Source organism: Myripristis murdjan, chromosome 11 (genome assembly GCF_902150065.1).
Source record: "Myripristis murdjan chromosome 11, fMyrMur1.1, whole genome shotgun sequence".
Classification (NCBI taxonomy): Eukaryota; Metazoa; Chordata; class Actinopteri; order Holocentriformes; family Holocentridae; genus Myripristis; species Myripristis murdjan.
This window is the reverse complement of record NC_043990.1, coordinates 29257503-29277452: the sequence shown is the minus strand read 5'-3', so window position 1 is coordinate 29277452 and position 19950 is coordinate 29257503. Positions and strand designations below refer to the sequence as shown.

Here is a 19950-nt window from a genome sequence, read left to right as displayed (position 1 = left end):
ACAATTAATATTAATTGTTAATAAACAGACATTAATAATTAAAAACGGTTTATTAAATAATAATAGTCATGCATACTTGTGTCAATCAATGTTTCTTTACAATCAATTCCGGGAAAAGGCTTTCCACAGACAGCCACTGTAGTAATGATCAGTTCTGCAATAAATGCATAATCAATCACATTGCATTTTATCTACCACATTAGAGGAGGTGGTCTTAGTGGTCCAGATCTGTGTTTAAATTAAAGGGTCCATATCATGTCCATACAGCAGTCTAAACCTACTTTCAGTATATATTTTATATGAAAGATGGATGCACCAACTGCAAATACTGTGTTATTGTGTGTTTCAAATTACTGTGCCAGTATTATAGAAGACCATGGAAATTTTGTTTGTGGGCTCTTTCTTCCTTTCTACTCTGAACCGTCACACTGAGAATAAATGAATAAATCAATAACTAAACTCGGAAAGCAAGAATCAAATCATTCTTTCCTCATTAACTCTGTCTTTCCTCACATAATGGCAACTTTGGTTGCTATGATATATGGGTGATTAGGTACTGAGGAAAATGAGAATAACTCTCTTATGTGCACCTGTTGGCATTACATGGTTTAGTATAATATGTTTAGTCAATTTCACAATATACATGTAAAGTAAATGTTTGAAACAATGGAATTAATATGTTGGACTGAATTTGCATTAGCTGTGACATGTCTTTCTTTCCTGGCTCTTTCCTGCTCCCCCACTGTTAATCAGAGATGATCACAGAGAGGGCTGTTGATGTGTGGGAACATGTGTGCCTGGCTCTGCTTGGATCTTCTCTCATTATGCAGCTGGATGACATGCACAGCCCCCTTCCCCTACACATATCTCTGTGTGTTCCTCTGTCTCTACCCCGGATGTCCCACGTGTTATCACACCACACTGCACTGCACTATACTATACTACAATATACTATGTTATACTACAGTATGTGACACGATATGCCCCTATACTATACTACAGTATACCATGCACCACACTATGCTACACTATACCATACACTACGCTGTGCTACAGTATACTACACTGCACTGTACTATACCATACTATACTATACTGCACTACAGTATGCTACAGCATACAGCATACACTACACGATACTACAGTTTGAAACACTACACTACACTATACTACAGTATATATTACAGTTTGCTACACTACACTACACTACAATACACTACACTACACTACAGTATATACTACAGTTTGCTACACTACACTATACTACAGTGTGCTACAGTTTGCTACACTACATTACACTACACTACACTACACTGCAGTATACAACACTATACTATATTGTATTATACTACACTACTCTATGCGACAGTAAGCTAAGGTTCACAATTCTACACTACACTAAGTTACAGTTGACTGCAGTGCACTACGCTACACCATAAAATACAATGTTACATTATGCTATTCTATACTATGCCACGCTACACAATGCTCCAACATGCAGTACAGTATGCTACAGTTGCTCTAGTACACTATGTTACACTACACTATACTAGACTATACAATATTCTGATGTACTGCACTACCGTATACTACTCTACGCTATTCTACTGTACACTGCAGTATGCTATAGTACACTACACAACGTTATACTACACTGTACCATACCATGCTACACTATACACTATATTATCCTACACTATGCTATACTATCAGATGTTATACTGTACTGTACTGTGCTGTTACTGTATGATATTATGCTATACTGTGCATTATGCCCTATATCTCTTAATGCTATACAGATCTGCCCTTCACTGTCTTTAGTGTTTTTTACAGAGCTGCTTAGTTCCTCTCCTTGTACGTGTTCGAGGATTCTTCTCATTGCCAGTGTCTGTTTGTAGACTTAAATGTGAACTGAGTCTGTAATCCCACTTAGCTGATTCCCACTAATCAGGGTTGTATACAAGCCCCTTAGAGCCCAGATAAGTCCCCCTCCACCCCTACTGTCTACTTACTGTGCCTTGAGAGGGCCCAGTGACCCATGTGACCATTTGTCCATATTGTACAGACTAAGACTGAGAAGGCGAGCAAGGAAAAGTATGCAAATTTTTTTTCAGAGGAGGCGCCACCCAGAAGTAAGGCTTAGGCCCACTTGTGCTTCTGATGAGGATTTCACTGTGCTGGGGTTGTTTTGTTGTCTGATAAAAGAAATAAAAAGTAATCTACCTCCCCAAAAAACAAGAAAGAGCAAAATTCTTTTGTGCAGCAACCAAGCCAGCAATATGCAGGAATATGGTCCACAACTCAAAGGAACCATTTCTTTTTTAGACTCATCACTTGTTTCAGAAGTAATTACTCACTGGGAGCAGTAATTCATTACACTACCTGTTATAATATTTTTTATTAACACCACAAAAACTGGTAATTTTATGTTCTCTTCCTTCTGCAATAAGGAGAAATCAGTTCCCTCTTCCTCCCCTTGAAATAGTACTTCTTGACACTACTTGTTACTGCAAAAAGTAATATAAAATCATTGTAACACATTACTGAGTCACTGGAAATTTTGAGATCACATTGACAAACTTTTCATTCATGTAGACAGAAATTTTATAGCTATTATGCCTGGACACAGGAAATGATCAGTTTTGATAGAGGGGTCCCAGCATGGCTGGAACTGGGCTAATTTGTTGTTGGATGCACAGCAAGCAGGGGGTGAAATCTTCCTTTATTAACGTAATGGCTGTGAAATGACCGAGACAGACCGGGCGAGTGGGTGGGGTGGAGGTTCTGCAGGGGAAGGTTTGGGGTGTTGTGATTTTTGTATGGGCTGGTGGTGGGGGCTCTGGGGGGACAGGGATTGTTTTCTGTATGCTTAATGTGATCCCCAAGGCAATGTGCTAGGCTTACTTGCATCCACTGGGCTAATAAATACTGTAGTGCTCGGCCAACACCACCAGCAGAAGCCACCTAAATAAAGATTGCTTCTTTTAACAGTTTTGATAAAAATAGAACGTACGGCATTAGATACTGACTTTCCAAGCTGTATTTACAACCTACTGTATATTGCTGGCTAATGTGTATGCCATTAAAAGGTTAAAAAGTTGAAGAATGTACTGCAAGGAATGACTGATGTATATGTGATTAGCACAGAACTTGCATGGAGTAGAATGGTCATTGCTGTTTGCTGTGGTCATTTGGCTGTTACAGAATAAAATGCCGTTGCTATGATTTACAAGTCAGTAGGGATGTTAGTGTGTCACACATGTTGTGCTGTTTAACCTTAAAGCAGGAATTATGAATGGAACATTTGAATCTGTCTACCCTGGTGTGCATAACATCAGCAAGATTATGCTTCTCCTATAATCCCCTCCAGTAAACATCTGCAAGATAATCAGCATCATCAAACATACCTGTTATGTAGCTTATATTAGCTATGTGAAAGATATTCTTAAACAGTACAAAGCCAGGTAGTGTAGCCAAACTTTAAAGGAGCCGCATAGGCGGAAATCCCGGGGGGGTCACGGGGGACAAAACCCCTCCATCCATAAAGTTGCCCCCATTGTTAACACTAATAAATAATTTTCAATAATATATTATTATTCAATGGAAGTACAATGCAAGCGGTGCTAATTATAAATGTAAAACGGTGTGTTTTTTAGTGTTAAAAAGTTATGACCCCCCCATGCCTCAAAGTGGTTTGGTCCGCATCCTGCTGCCTGCAGAGCGGCAGCTCGGTTACTGTCAGTCAGTCCGTCAACCTGAGAGGCAGCAGCCTGATGAGAACTAGCAAGAAAACCTCCTCAAGTGAAAGCCAGTGAGTCATTTATCACACCACTTGTTCACCAAGCACAAGGCTGGAATATGAAAAGCGATATTTTTCCCTGCTTGGTCCAAAACCTGCCTCTTTCAGCTCACTGTTTAAGCTAACAGCTAATGATTGTTTCCAAGCTGAAGCGAGTTCAGGACAGTGAGGGAGAGAGAGGACAGACCACAGGAGGAGCAAACACTGAGCTTTTTATTCTTTCAGAATGTCTGTCAGGATATTAATGTCAGAAATAGTTCAGATTTTACTGATATTTTGAATTTGTCTCTAGATAGATATCTGTTTTTTGCATTTTAAGTTGCATTATTGTGTGGCATAGTTTCATTTCATTTTCTTATTTGCTCTAAAAGGGACAGTGTACAGCTCAAACATACACTGTATGTCACTATTTGATGCCATATCTTGCTTTGTTTTTTGTTGACACTACAATAAATCTGTTTTTTGAAGAATAGTTGGATTATTCAAGGAATTTCCTCTAGTTTTAGAGTTTATTTTGAGTTTCTAGTTCTTGTAAAGCTACTTTGACGGACTGTAGCGGAAATAGAAAAGTGAGCAAAGAAAGATTATTGCTTTTTATTGCTTTTAATAGCATTATTTAAAACATATGAACATGCTGAGCGCTTAACGCTGTATGGCAAGTTTAAAAGGAGCTTAACAGAGAAAGAGGGTGGTACAGTTGTGCCAGACAGCAATTTTTTCATGTCCCCCCCCAACAATTACTCTGAGAAATTTTGCTGTTTATTGTCCCCCCCAATAATGAAATGGGATTTTCGCCCCTGAAAGGAGGAGAAAAGTGTTTATTAGCTTTAAACGGCTAACAGACAGGAAAGGCTAGATGTCTTTCCATTGCCTTCGCTGCAAAACCTGTCACATCACCGAGTCAGCTACCTGCCTGAAGTCAGTTTATATGATAGATAGATAGATAGATAGATAGATAGATAGATAGATAGATAGATACTTTATTCATCCCGCAGGAAATTCACAGTTTTTCAGCAGTATCCACAGATTACAGATTAAATAAATCAATAAAAAAAGATAAAAAAATAAGAATAAGATCTAAGTACAACAGAATAAGATCTAATGGAGGTTTGCCCACTGCCATGGCAATAATACACATAAAAGTGGCTGCAGAATCCTGGTTTGTTGATTGGAATATGAAAGACCTTTCTATTTCATTCAAGTTCTACAGCGATCATTGACATTTGAACACTAATGTCTTACTTGACTCTGTTAGAGAATAAAGTCATGTGATTACAATAGCTAGATCTGTTTGGTAAGGTGTTTCCCTGAGCGCTGCTGTTTGTTAGCATGATATGATTCACCCCAGTTCCAGCTCATGGAAGTTTTTACATTTACTGTTCTAAACACCTAATGTCCAGTAGTGTTTTCTTGGTGAGGAATTTGACATTTCCAGTTTGTCTGGGTTAAAAAGTAGAGGGAGAACTTCATCATCAACAGATAATCCAAACAAACAGATGTCACAGTACCACCTGCACTGTTTGATTGACAACGGTGCAGGCAACAAAAATGAAAACTGAATAAATAAATAAAATAAAGTAGTGCAGAATTCCCCCCCTTTATGATTTCTCGCTGGAAACTGTGATAATAATTGGGTTGGCTGGTTATGGGAGGGCGATGACTGACACTGTTCCTTTTGATTTAGTGACCCACCTACCGCTGGTCAAATTTATGATCATTGAGTGCAGTGACTGTCTCATGAATAATAAGCAACTCTGGCTCTCCTAACTGAATGTTGAGTATTCAAATTGAATAGCATACAAGGTCAAACTGTGAGGCATCAATAATTCATTGTGATTATTAAGACACTATTAGGCACTTTTTTTTTGTCTCACTATATTGCCTTTTTGGGCACTTTTTAAAATTATCATTATTATGAATAACAAAACACATGCAAACACGTTTCATTATATACCTGAATGGACAGGTGTGTGTGTGTGTGTGTGTGTGTGTGTGTGTGTGTGTGTGTGTAGGTAAAATATAATAGGGATAATAGATAAAATTTGAAAGGCAGTTGCTATATAAATTATTTTGTGGGTTACACTGGCATGGCATGAGATGGTACAATACAGGCTGCTCTTGATCAAGGAGTAAATAAATCAATAAATCAATATTAAATACAACGAAATAAATTACACCAGTAAACTACTTGATCAGTAAAATTGACATTAAATTTGTCATTTTTTAATATTTAATATCTCCTGTATAAGCACATGCATGTACTGATGTAAACAGATACACACACATGCACACACACAATTCACATCCTTGCACTGTTTGCTTTGCTGTTTTGACTGTCAAGTCAGTTCTGTTGCTCACTGCACTGATAGAGTGCACTGAATACACACACACACACACACACACACATGCACACACACCTAGCTCCCTCCACCTGCTCCATCCAGCTGCCTGCTTCAATTGGAGTGCAGAGCAGCTTCAGTAAGTCCTTTGAAAAAGGAATGAGGGAGTGAGAGGGAGGGAGGGAAAGTGAGTGAGAAAGAGAGGAAGGGAGGGATGGCTGGCGTGTGTGTGTGCATGTGTGTATAAGAGAGAGAGAGAGAGAGAGAGAGAGAGGGAGGGAGGGAGGGAGAGAGGGAGGTGCTGCATCAGCCCGGTTCACAGCAGCAGCAGTAGCAGTAGCAGCAGCAGCAGCAGCAGCAGGCTTGGCTCCGGGATCTATTGTTCCCTGTTTTATTGCTGCCAGACCTCATTCTCTCTCATTGACCCAACCACCAGAAAGAAAGAGAGCGGAGAGAGGGAGGAGGAGGACAGAGGAGGAGAGCGACAGGACACTGCAGCCAAACCAGGACTACTTCTTCTTGGAGGCACCGGTCTGGACAAAGGCAAAGCAAGGCAGAGGCACACACACACACACACTCTTTTCCCCCCCTCAGAGCTCCGGTGTGTGAACCTCGTGGTCAGCCCCTTCTCTTCTCTTTGATCGCATTGGATCTACTTGCCGCGTGGAAGCCATGGGGCTGGCCGGCAGAGTGATGGGGACGCTGGGGGTCTCGAGAGGGTCACTCCCCCCTCTCTGGAGGTTAGCGCTGCTGTGTCTTCTCTCCATCTGGGAGGTCAATGCACAAACCGCAGTGGACACTAAACCCCTCTACATCTGGCAAACAGGTACGCTCTCTAAACTGCTTCTCAGAAATATAGAGAATTTGACTTTAATGAATGAATGAAGGTGTTTTCAAGGGATCGTGGTTTTTGCCTTTACAAATGATTCTGTGTTGCACTTCCTTCAGATTAAGGAGCTTGGTTTGTGTTAATGGGTAGATGAAGGTATTAATTCCTGCTGTTTTAAGGGATTTTTTTGGTTTCTGCCTCATTCTTGGGCTCATTGGAGGAGTGTCCTAGAGATGCAGAGTTGCTCGATGGCATGCTTTAGTCTCATGTGCTGCTTGTCTAGAAGTCTTGATGAAATATTGATATTGAAATTGTTGTTTATGCTGGGGGGGTGGGGGGTTGCAGGAACGCCAGCGCAAGCTTAAAGTGATGCTTCAGCTGTGGATCAATAGCCCACATGTTTTTTAAAAAAAGAAGCTTCTGCTTTGTTGCATTGTTTTCCTGCCTCTTCTTTATGGCTCAGTGTGGCTTGGTGGGAATCATCGCATAAGGAAAGCATGCAGCAGGAGAGAAAAGTACAAGGCAGTGTCTTCATTTAAAGATTTAAAGCTTTAAAGCAAAAGTTTCCTGCCACTGTTGCTGCTGGATGTGGGTGTGTTTCCACAGATGTGTGTCAGAGGTTGATGCATTGGAGCCATCTTGCTGCCGTACAGTGTGCTAACATATTTACTGCAGTCCCTAAGGTGAATGTCTGTGCCCCGACTGGGAGTAGAGAGGCTACAGTGCACTGGCAGGCTCCTGTGGCTGCATGTGCTTTCCCCCCATTCTGGCTGAGGCAGCTGGGACTCCTCCACTGCTCCATGCCGCTATTGGACTCATTTATCACAGTTTGACATGTGTGCAATTGATGAGAAATGGTGTGTGTGTGTGTGTGTGTGTGTGTGTACGTGTGCACGCTCGCTGTAGCCGTGCCACTTTCTTTGTGGGGCAAAGCATGCTATGAAGAAAAGAAAAAAAAAACCAACAGAAACAACAAAAGAGAAATATAGCCTGGTGTTTTTATAGGGCAGATGTATATTGGATTTATAGAGATTTAAAAAAAAAATGGACTGAGAGATGCTGATGACTTAACCTGATTGGATGGTGTTGTGGGAACAGGAGCTTCCCAGTACAGTGCAGCGAGGTTCCCCCGCTGCTGTTTTGGGTGGTGCCTCGCACTGGTTGAGGTTCATTCACTGTGAGATGGCAGCACGTGGTCAGAGGGGTGGTGAGGAGGAGGAGGAGGAGGAGGAAGAGAGGGTGGAGGGACGGGGGCAGGAGGAAGGTTGGACACAGCCAACCCATCGGGACAGGATTGCCCTTTGGATGCAGCAGGAGATCAATGTCCTATTTCACTACGGCCTACTCTCTCTCTCTCTCTCTCTCTCCCTCTCTCTCTCTCTCTCTCTGGATCAATGTACTGGTTTCTGCCCCCCTCTCCAAACACACACCCCTTGTGAGAGCTGATCAATGGGTATAGTCTTCACACCACAAGCGAAGCTATGGGATCAATGGAGGAGTCTCAAATGTAGATGTTGCCCTACCTGAAGGAACTGCTCTGCAGCTTGTCTGTAGTGAGACGTGTGTTTGTAATAACCCTTTGAAAGCCGAGCAAATTCACTTGATGTCTTGCAAAAACATGGGGGAAATATAAATCATACATTTTGCTCAAATAAAGCTCGCAATTACCACGTGGTTTTCAAATGATCAGACAAGACAATAGAGTTCGGCTGGTCCACGATCACTGTAAGAGATGTTCCTTCCTGACCTCGCGACAAAACCCCCTACAATGACGTTTTATTGTCTTTTCACATTTTATGCAGCCCAAGCTGAGCAAGAAATAGGCTACCAGAAAATTAGCAAAATGAATGAATGAATGAATGAATGAATATATAAAGTGAATGCTCATTGGGTTAAATAAAGACATTCAAAATAAGCCTGCCCACGGGCTTCTGGGCTCCAAAGCTTAATTGTGTGTAGATGAATTCTTCATTTAAAGGCAGTAAGGCACTACAAAACTGACATGAAGTCATACAAAAGCTGGACTGCATCAGAATCCTCGAATATTCATGTTTACTCTTCCCTGCTCACATGTTTATTGTTGTTTACCAGCTTCATTGTTCACACCCCCAAGCCACGGCAAAGGAAATCCCATGCCATTATGTTTCACCCCCCCCACCCCACCCAGTCCTGTTAAGGCATTTAGCACAGGGGAGATTAAGGGTAGAAAAATCAGAGCAGACTGGCCAGAGAAAGTTAACCTAGATACAGTATAGGCATGTTTATGTGTGTGTGTACACACACATGACGCCTATCTGGCTCACACACAGGAACGTGGGACTCGTTCCATGCCGGTGTATGCTGGTGAGAGATCTGCTTTGATATGGCATTGTGATGCGGAGCCCCGTCCTTCCCCACGTGTTCAACACAATAAGACAGAGGCGCTTTTTCTGCTCCTTAGTGCCTCTAGTCTGGCAGGGGAGGGATGTGATGAGAGAGGTGGGATGGAGGTTGAGGGCCAAGGCAAAGCAGATTTTTGAGGAGAGAGTGATAAAAAACATGTTGTGTGGTGATAAATTGGCTAGATGCACACCTCTGCTGCAGATGGGCGGCTGATAGTAGAAGTGAAGGGAGGGGGGGGGGGGGGTTCAGGAGACTGCTGGAGAAGCACCAAGGGGAAGAGTACAATTTCACTGATGCTGCGTGAATGCACTGTGGAAATATTAGCATTTAATCCGTCTAATTATCCCCCTTGGGCCGCTGCTAATGCTAGTGTATAGCTGTGTTTGAAATGCAATATGAAACAAATGAGTGATGTGCGTCATGCTACTCCCCTACCTGCATGTGTGCGTGTAGGATTTTGTCGCATTGTCAGGTGGCACGGTGTGAAATGTGTCTTCTGGGAGTTGCACTGCTCGTACAGTTCATGAAGCCTGAAGGTTGTGGGTTTTAGTCCCTCCTGTCTCTGTGTGGAGTTTGCTTGGTATCCTCCCGGGTTTCCCACAGACAGGTGGACTGCACAGGCAAAATTGTCCATTGGTAAGAATGGGCTTGCCTGTGTCTCAGTGCATTCTGGGATCTAGCTTAGAGGACCATACCAGTCATTCTGCATGTTTAGCGAAGTATCTACAAATTGTATATAATTATTATATCAATATATATGTCTGCTGATCTTTTCTCAAAGAAATCAATCGTATTTTATCATGCTCCTATAGCAGTTTTCCTCCCTTTCATCCAGCCATTTGATTCCATTCATTCCACTACAATATAAATCACTGTTGTGTTTGATGAGTGAGTGGTCTCTCTGAAAATAGTCCCAAGTGAAAAATGTTTGCTTTACACTGCAAATGATCAGTTCTGTGGTTTATGAATGGAGACAAGTTTGTTAGCTGCAGAAGAAGAGCATTACGAGGTGGCTGTTTCAACTGAAAATGCAACTTTGAAAATGGATTTGGATTCTATGTTGTGAAATCTTTAGTACGCCTGCGTGATTTGTTAGATGTTTTTTGCAAAGTAACTTGTGCCGAAATTGTAGGATGATCCTTTGAATGTCTTCAAGATGTAAAAAATTACACTTATACCTGGAGTCCAGCCTCTTCAAAATCTCGAAGCAAATCTGCATGGCAAAAAGATGTGATGCGGTGACTTCCCTCAAAACATTCAAAAGTTCAATTTTGTTGTTAAGATCCATTTTATTAGGGTGCCCTGCTGGCTCTCCAGGTACAGAGTACCACTGAGGCTAAAGGCCGGAACATGCTTCTTCATCTGCACGACAGTGAATGTGCACATGTTTCATTCTTTCATATTTGACTTTGTGTTGAACAGACATACTTGGGGGAAATGGAAATCCCTTTTCACCCCTGGGAGGGAGCAGAAATTGCATTGTTGCCTTCATATTTTCAAGTCCTCCTCTGCAAGGCACTCCTCTATCTGCTCCATATTCATTCAGTGTTTCTTTTCTTTTCTGAACCTTCCTTCAAACAGAAAGTAGGACAATTTTAACCAATTAGCTTGTCTGACAAGCAGTACTACACAGTGCCTTGTTGAGATTTGGGAGGTGTGCACGCTGGCTCCTTTGCGAGCCTCTGCAACCTACACTTACCCATAAAACCCTTCTCTGCATGCATTTTTGCATAAATATAAGTTCAGCTTTTAAGGCTTGGATGCAGGAGACCAGGTTCAGTTCTGGCCCTGGCCCTTTGCAGCATGTCACCCCTTTCTCCTCCCTGTCTTTCCTGTCTTTCTCCACTTTACCTCCCTAATAAAACACAAATGCCCCAAAATGATCTTTGAATGTCTCAGAAATGGAAAACTGTGAGAGGCCACATGGACACAAGAATGGGCTGGTGGAGTAGAGTGAGTTGTGGATTTGGACAAAATAAAAAAATCAAAGTGGATGCTAAAAAGAAAATAAAACTTACGAGTGCAAATTTTTCATACCCAGGCCTTCTTGTTTTGTATATCATCACATCAAAGCCCCTCTTTTCCCAGCTGCTTCTTGCCACACCATACAATGTAGAGTCAAGAATTCTTTCAGGGCTTTGAGTTTGAATTGTATTCAGAGTGAAGATGCAAGTAAACACAAATAAACTGCAGCAATGTCTCAAGGCCTTGAGACCCTGAACAGCATTTAGCAGGCAGTGAAAATTAAAGCTTTGTATGAGCATCAGGCTTTCTGCAGGGTGTCCGCATCCTGATCTGCTGCCCGACAACAAAAGCTTCCCCAGAGCTGAGCACGCTGCTCCACTGACTGATGGTAATTGGCGGGGCAGCCCCAATGTCCCGACCCAGTCAGTTTTAGGAAAACACTGTGAAAGGAGGCTATTTAGGCTATTTTTGTAACCCACCTCACCCCATCCCACACACACACACACATGCACACACACCCACGCACACACACACCCACACACACACACAGCCTCTAGTGTCACAGAGAACAACCCTCTGTCTCTGTATTGTCCTCGGTGTGTGGCTGTGCTCAGGCCATCCGCCACAGATGCTCATGTCCACATGGCACACAAAAGAAGAAGAGGCTTCACTTCGGGTCACATGGCCAGTCTTTGTTCTTCCGCCCCCCTCTTCCCACCCTTCTCTCGACCTTTAACCTCTGAGCTGGGTGGGGTCTCGTGAGGGTATCAGCAGTGGAAGAAGAGTGGCAGGCTGCTGGGGTGCGGGGGGACAGGAGGCGGCGGCTTCTAGGTGTCAAGTACTTCATTTAACAATTTCCACTTGGCTTGCCAAGTTAGGGCATTAGGGATGGAACAAAATGGCTTTTTACCCCTTTGAAAACTGTGCAGATTCACTTAATTTCTTTCAAAAACATGGGGAAAAAATGGCGATTGGCAAATTGACAAAAGTACAAAATGGCAGGAAAACTATTCAAAATTATGGCCCACCCACAGGCTTCTGGGTTTCGAAGGGTAAAGGCCGGGGTGACACTGAGTTGAAGCTAGCAATAATCAGTATATCTTTTTTTTTTTTTTTTTTTTTTTTTTTTTTACATTTTCATGTCAGAAATTTCCAGTTACATCCAAATATCAACGGAGGAAGTTATTCTTATCAGGGAAAACACTCCATGGGACAGTGAAACTCTCAACTGAAAGCCAGACTAATAAAAGTGATGTTGGTGGATTAGCAGCTCTTCACGGCAGGGTGTGTTTTATAGACTGATCCCCCAGAGGAAAATCATATCCTCACCATCATATCACAATTGGATGTTCTTTTCTGAAAGGCAAATATTGGCAAAGTGAGGTATCAGTCTAACAGTAATGTGGGTAGTAATGTGTGGGGAGTGTGAGAGGGAAAAAAAAAGAAGCTGTTTTCTCCTTTTTGTTGTGTGTGTGTGCCACTGATGTTAAGCACAGCTCTTGATGAAAACATATGGATGTTCACAACTGATTAAAAAGCATTTGTTGCTTGAAATGACACTTCACCATCAGATTGGATTGTGCAGACGGGGCTGGAGGAGTGTTATCAAGGCATAATGGAGGCGGGTGAAATTATTTCTGTTTTCCCTAGGATTCATCAAGTGCCAAATTGCCGCCATTATTCTGTGTGGGTTTGTAGAAGCAGCATCCAGCTGTTCAATTCTGCCTGGCAGGCTGCCCCAGGTGGAGGAGGGATGTGTGTGTGTATGTGTGTGTGTGCATATACACACAACCACTCCACCAAATTCACGTCTTTGTCTCATTCTTGGCCGTCTGCTGTCTGTAAACGTCCCTCACTTGCCCATTAACATTAACATGAACATTAACACACTCTTATTTCGCCTTTCTTTCTCTTGACAAGCAAAGAAGAATTTTTAATCAGGTAGTTTTGAATCTCAACGCCCCTAACAAAAGCAGAGTGACAGTGTGATTTGTTCCGCGCCCACCTCCTCACTATTTTATTCCCTTCCTTTTATTCCTTACACACACACAAACAGCTCGAGAAACACCCATTCACTTACAGACACACACGCACACCCTGGGATGGGCTTTGTGTTGCATGTCTGTGTGTGTATGTGTGTGGCGTGCCTCATTACTCCCAGTGAGGGGGTTGACAGTGGGGGAGGTGTGTTGCTGTCACTATCCCACCTACAGGCACTGGATGCAGGGTGGCTGAGTAATTACATGGGAGTGGGGTTTGTTCGATCCTGGAGCAACTCCACTACATGACCGCCACCTTGTCTGTTTGCTGACAAGAGACCACTTCAGACAAACTACAGGCTCAGGTTAGAATGATAAACAGGTTTGCTGATATATGGGTCCAGTACTGGCTTTTAATTAAAGGGATATTTCACCCATGTTCAAACATGTGATATGATTTCACTTCCCCTCCAGCTGTTCTGTAGGACAGTAGTGGCTCTATCTTCCTCTCATTGTTACTGAGTGCTGGATACGGCTGGATGCTCCGAATGCTAACTGTTAGCCTCCTGCCATTGAGGTGGACTTCCCCCCAGCTAACGCTAAAAATAACCACTCAAACTGATAAATACAATTTGAGTTTGATGATTTGTAGCAGGATTTGAAATGGTGCACCTGGAATGGTGCAAGAAAAGTGTTGGACTATTTTCTTGTTTGGTCTAAGCTCTCTGTGCTGGTCCTCAGCTAGAATGGTGAAAGGTACATGAAACGTGTGATAGAAGGGAAAAGAAGGAGCCAGCTAAGAGGTGAGCCACAACAAAGCTACATAGCTACTTCTGTGCCGCAATACAAACATTTCTAAATTTCAGCATCTACTTGTGTCTCTGTGGTGACTATACTGTCCCTCTGGCACAGAGTGATACAGGAAGTGCAGAAGTTGACAGATCTTTTTGCATGTTGGAAAGTACAGTTCTAAACAGTAATGTGTGCAAAACAGTCATCCATGTCCAAACACAAACCTTTTTCATGTAACAATTTGAGTGGTTATTAAGTCCAGCTCAGTGGCAGAAGGCTAACAGTTAGCATTTGGAGCATCTAGCCAGTATCCAGCACTCTGTAACAATGAGAGGAAGATAGCTTGGGGGAAAGTGAAATAATATTCAAATTTTCCAAAATGGTTGAATGATCCCTTAATGAACAAGAAATCAGCTTAGCTCGTCAGATTTTTTTGTTCTCTTTTTCTTGGCAGGAAAATGGTCCAATATAATTTGCAAAGTGCTCAAACAACATTTTGACAGTTTCAACACAAAAATGCTAGAACTGATACAGGCTTTCACAACCGCGTATCATTTTAACCCTTTTTGACACCTATCCATAGTCCTCACAAGACTCCCCGCACCATTATAAGGCTGCTGGGTAACGACCAGACCCAATTATGCAATAAAAGCCAGATAGGAGTGGAGGAATGTGCAGTGAGTGACAATTGCCAAGACAAAGCGGTGACGAATGCCAGCCGTTTGTGTGCGACTCCTGCCTGCGCTCCACAACAATGCCAGCGCAAGTAACCAGATTACAGTGATTCCAGGGCCAGCCTGCTCTCAAAAGGTAGTTTCCCTCTGGCAAACCCACGTTCCCCCTGTGGCTTTATTAGCCCACAGAAACGTGCCAGAGGATTGGCTTAATCACCTTAAAGAGCTTTCCAGCAACCTGCCTCTTCCCTTAGTTAGTCCTCACCTCCAGTTGACCCTGACCTGACGTATGATCTAAAAAGCCGAGCCATGCACAAATGCAGAGCACTTCAACACGTCTGCATTTACACATGCATGGTTGCACCTGATGCACACATACTCATGTCTGCCTTACTATACTAGTGCTGAGCTTTAATTGACTATGCTCAGTCCTTTACTCTAACCCAGGGGTGTCAAACTCGTGCCATGGAGGGCCAAGAGGCTGCAGGTTTTCATTCCAACCAACAACTCCACCAGGTGATTTCACTGATCACCCTACCTCGAAACAGAGAGGCGGGACTAATCAGTGAAATCACCTGGTGGAGTTGTTGGTTGGAATGAAAACCTGCAGCCTCTTGGCCCTCCATGGCACGAGTTTGACACCCCTGCTCTAACCTAAATCTAATTGCAATGTTAAACCCAAGGCCAGTTCCTACACCTAAACGAAATCAGTGTCAAGGCAACAGAATGTTTCCAGAAACATCTGGAATCCTGTGAGGTCATAGCAGTAACCTGCCCCTGTCCCAGCTGATCTGTGATGTTTTAAACAAATGGCACCATGGTTTTGAAGGGATGGCAAACCGAAATGGGTATTTTGTCAAAATTGTAGTCATAATAAAAAATGGCTTCATTTGGAGAAAGAAATCCTGTAGAAATGTTCGTTTCATCATGTAGATATAATGATGAAACTAAAATCTGTTGGCTTTTCCATAGAGAGTCAGGTGCAAATCAAAGTGGAAATAGAAAAATACAGTAAGTGGAGGCTATGAACCCAGACACTGAAGTGTGAGTCCCTGAGCGCGGCCTCATATCCCCAGGTGGGCTCTGTCGACTCCTCCTCTCATTCAGCCCATTTTGACAAACCTCTCCCCCCGATGGTCATTTTTTGATGATTTTCCACCATTGCATCAGTGCAGGAATCACTCCTGTATTTTCTGGACCCTTCTAGGGACAGTTAGCTTCTAGCACTGATCTCATCTCTTCCACTATCAGCACCCCCTAGTGATGTCATCTCCTGCTCTGCCAGTTTTAATGGTGTGACATAACTGGGCTCTTGAGCTCACCAAAAATACACCAACTCATACTAGCTTTCTGGAAATATAACACGTCAATGTTGAGTTTCTTTGTAACTTCCTGTGTGGAGAAGAGTGTCCATACTGAACACCATTATTTAACTTGGGCAGAGAAAGTTAACTGTCATCCCAGTAAGTGGGGATGGGATGCTCCTCTCTCTCGCGGGCTCACATTGTGATTTAGACTGAAAAGACGTTTTTATTTTTACATCAAAATCTTGCCTTCTGCAGCTTTTACCAGAAACTAAACCTAATCATTCTTCTAACCTTCACCTCAAAGTCCACACCAGATTCCTACATTTACACTATTGATGTGAGGACAAGTAAAATGATCTGTAATCAAAAGTTTACCAGCAATCTGAGGGTCCCAAACTCACAAGGATAAAAATAGCACAAACACACACGAACAAGTCATCGTACAGTAGCAGGCATTCAGACAGGCTGGTGTGACTTTGAAAATGCAAATCTAAACTGTGAAGCGGTGATGGCAGAACCTTACCGCCACCCACAATACTGTAGACAGCAGCACTTTAATAGCAGAAGCGGACTGTGTGATGTGTTCGAAATAGCCAGGGAGGATAGGAGAGAAACAAAGAGACACAGAGGAAAGGACTTGTATGAATAAAGATTTGTATGACATTTTGGCTTCCCTATACTAGTAAACACCATAGAAACTCTGCCTATCACTGCACTACTCTTCAGCTCTTGGGAGGGCTCCCAGAGAGACAAAAACACTTGCCAGTTAACCTCGGCTTAACAAGGCCCCGAGGAGCTTACTGAAGTCAAAACACAGTCCTACAAGTGGAAAGAGACACCCTAACCCTTTAATAAATTATCCTGCAGTGCCAGAGCAGTAAACCAAGATAAGGAGACTTGTATTCCCGTATGAATGAGAGGTTGGATCCAGGTCTCACGTTCACATAGAAAATGGGATGCTGGCAGTGTGCCACCACAATGCCAGCCCTTAACCCGCTCACGTAATCACAGTGCTCACTGATAGCCGGTCAAATCAGCTAATTGAGATGAGAGGATGTTGCTTCCTGACAGGAGGAAGTAGATAGACTGATTGATTGTAAGTGGATGAGATTAATGAGACTCTTAGTGGTGCAAGGGCCTCATCTAGCTTAATTCCTAGCTGGAAAGTATGGCGCTCTAAATCCAATCACCAATGATCACATATATCAGATCGTACAGCCGATCAAAAGCTTTTCATTTAGTCGATTAAAGTGGATCTGCTGTGTCCATGCTGTTGTCTTGAACTGCTAAGCTCAGGAGGCTAGACAGTCATAATTAAGAACTCACTATTAAGAACTACACATTTGTTTAATGCCATAACATTAAGTTTATAGTCCAGTCAACATAAAAAACAAACAAACAAACAAACAAACAAAACTATATTATATACACTTTATAAACACATTTGGCAGTAAATTTGCACAAAATTAATGAGTGAATAGTTTCTTTTTCCATTAAATGAATTTTGGAAAATTTGATATCATTTCATAGCTGTTGTGTAGGACAGTAGTGGTGCTCTCCTCCTGAGTGCTGGATACTGGCTGGGTGCTCCACATGCTAACTGTTAGCCTCCTGACATTGACGTGGACTTCCCCCCAGCTGACAGTCTTAGAAATTCTTAGTTGATTATCAAAAAACACATATTGAACTTATTTTTAGCCTTACAACAAGGCAATGGCAGGAAATGCTGACAGGCTGATGCTGCGGTACAAATGTAAACAGTAAATGTTGAAATCAAGGCCATTGGTCGCTAGAGGATATAGCCTTGTTGCAAAGTGTAATGGTGAGTTTGATATCAAGACAAAATACGCACAAAAGACCATCTAAACCAGCTCGTCTGCAGGGAGTCTCATTGTGCTAAGGGTCAGATTTGAATTTCAGCGTCTGTGACCTTGGTTTAGCAACACAGTAGTTCTTTGTCTGCTGACTGATGCACAAAGTGAAACTGAACTTGTGAATGCCTCTTTCTGTCAACATTTTAAGAAGCCGTCCTCTGTTCATTGATGGATTCAAAGAAAAGATGAATATACAGCAAGGACTTGCAGACATTGATTCTTGTCTGATGAATACTCCTGGTTGAGATCAGCGTTGATTTCAAGAGACGTGCTAATTTCTGCAGGGTGAAAAGCACAGCAGAGTGTTGATATGAGTGGGAACAAAGCTGGGAGGAAAATGAGGATGAAATTAATGTGTCATTGAGGCAGCATGTCTGTTTCTTAAGTGAAGGAAACTAGCTTGCCTTTTTTTTTTCTAGGAATTACTTATACCCTCCCACATACTGCACAGTGGCACACAACTTTATCATCTGCAAACAGTTTAATGTGTTAGGTAAAGAATGCGTAACCTGCATAAAGTTAGCTCTCATGCAGAGCCTTGATGTTAGTGTTCTTTCCTCCATATCCATGCACATACACCCACTTCCTCCACAACGTAATGTAGTTCACGACCCAGAAATTGCCGCCTGGGCCGTTGCTGAATACAGCAGCATATGTCTTTTCTACAGCAGATGAGGCAACCTACCCATTCAGCTGCCAGAGTAATACTAGAGCCGCTCCTGCAATTTCCATTTCTTCCTGTCCCCTCATTCTTCACCCGGTGCCACTACAGGTGTTCACATTAGCCCACAGATATGAAATAGATCCTTCAAAGCAGATAGAGGTAGACGTAACGGAGAGGAAGACAAACTTTGGGGAGACCGGGTTGGTTTCATTCGTGTCGTTTTTTATCTGCCGGTGTCTATAGAGCCTGGAGTTAAGTGAGTTACAGTCGTGGGTCGATTCATCATACTTATGGCAGTCACTGAACCATGCTCCCCGAAGGAATGTTCCCCAAATCATTCTCTCTTCCCTTCCCACTATCCACCATTACCCACGACTCACCAGCCAACCTCCCCCAGCTCTGGCTCATCAGGTTCATACACAGTACGGTTGAATACTTATTGTATAAGTATTCAACCGTACTGTGTATGAACCTGGCCTACCTGATAAAATGCACTTGTTTATTTACTCTATTTCTGTTCTCTTTGTTGAATAAGCTGATGTTGTGTGATTAAAGGCTGGAACTATATAGAAAGCTCTGCTAGTGCTTTGGAGCATGGAGCTGTAGGTCCTGAAGAACAACTAATTTTAGGCCAAAATTGGGGTAAGTATAGTAACCTTGAATTAAAAGGTTACTATATAACAGTGAATTAAAAGGTTACTGTATATATAGTAACCTTTTAATTCACTGATATCTGTTCTGGCATTTATTCCTTATATTCCTTATTAGCGCATATCAAATCAGATAATGTGTGATATGCATGTGTAAACAGAATAATTCAAAGAACTTGTAATTGACTTTTTTTCTTGTCTTTGTGTGTGTAATCAACTTGTGAATTTTTATAGTGATATCTGAAAGCAAAATTTTGAACCCCTTTCCCCTGTGTGTTAAAAACAGTGTTTTTTGGTAATATGTGGTAATAAATAGGTGATTTTCAAAACTTTCCACCAATGGGATTTCTTGGGACTTTTTTCCCTCACTCAGGACAAACTGAGGATACAAAATCAGTTGAGTTTGCTTCTCTTGCAGTTTGTCCTAGGTTTTTTCATAAAATGACTGGACTAACTGTCCCAACAGAAGAAAAGGGAAAGCAAGCTTAGCATGAGTTCCATACTTGCTGTAGTCGTGCATCGTGACCACATAAAATATAGCTATAAAAATCAAATCAAATCACATCGAATCAAATCAAATCACCAATAACTGCTCAACAATAGAACATTTTTCAAAATGGGTGAACCATCCCTTTGATGTTACAAAGTGATACAGTTCACCAGGAAACCAGCGTCAGTTCACGAAACTCCTCCATG

The 19950-nt window shown here is 42.3% G+C and overlaps 1 protein-coding gene across 1 annotated transcript in view; it reads left to right on the top strand.

Moving 5' to 3' along the window:
* The first annotated feature begins 6810 nt into the window (after positions 1-6810).
* Positions 6811-19950, top strand: part of thsd7aa (thrombospondin, type I, domain containing 7Aa) — a 152707-nt gene continuing 139567 nt past the window's right edge. The window contains exon 1 of the mRNA XM_030063749.1: positions 6811-6964. Coding sequence (XP_029919609.1) covers positions 6811-6964 — 154 coding nt within the window. The remainder of the gene's footprint in view (positions 6965-19950) is intronic.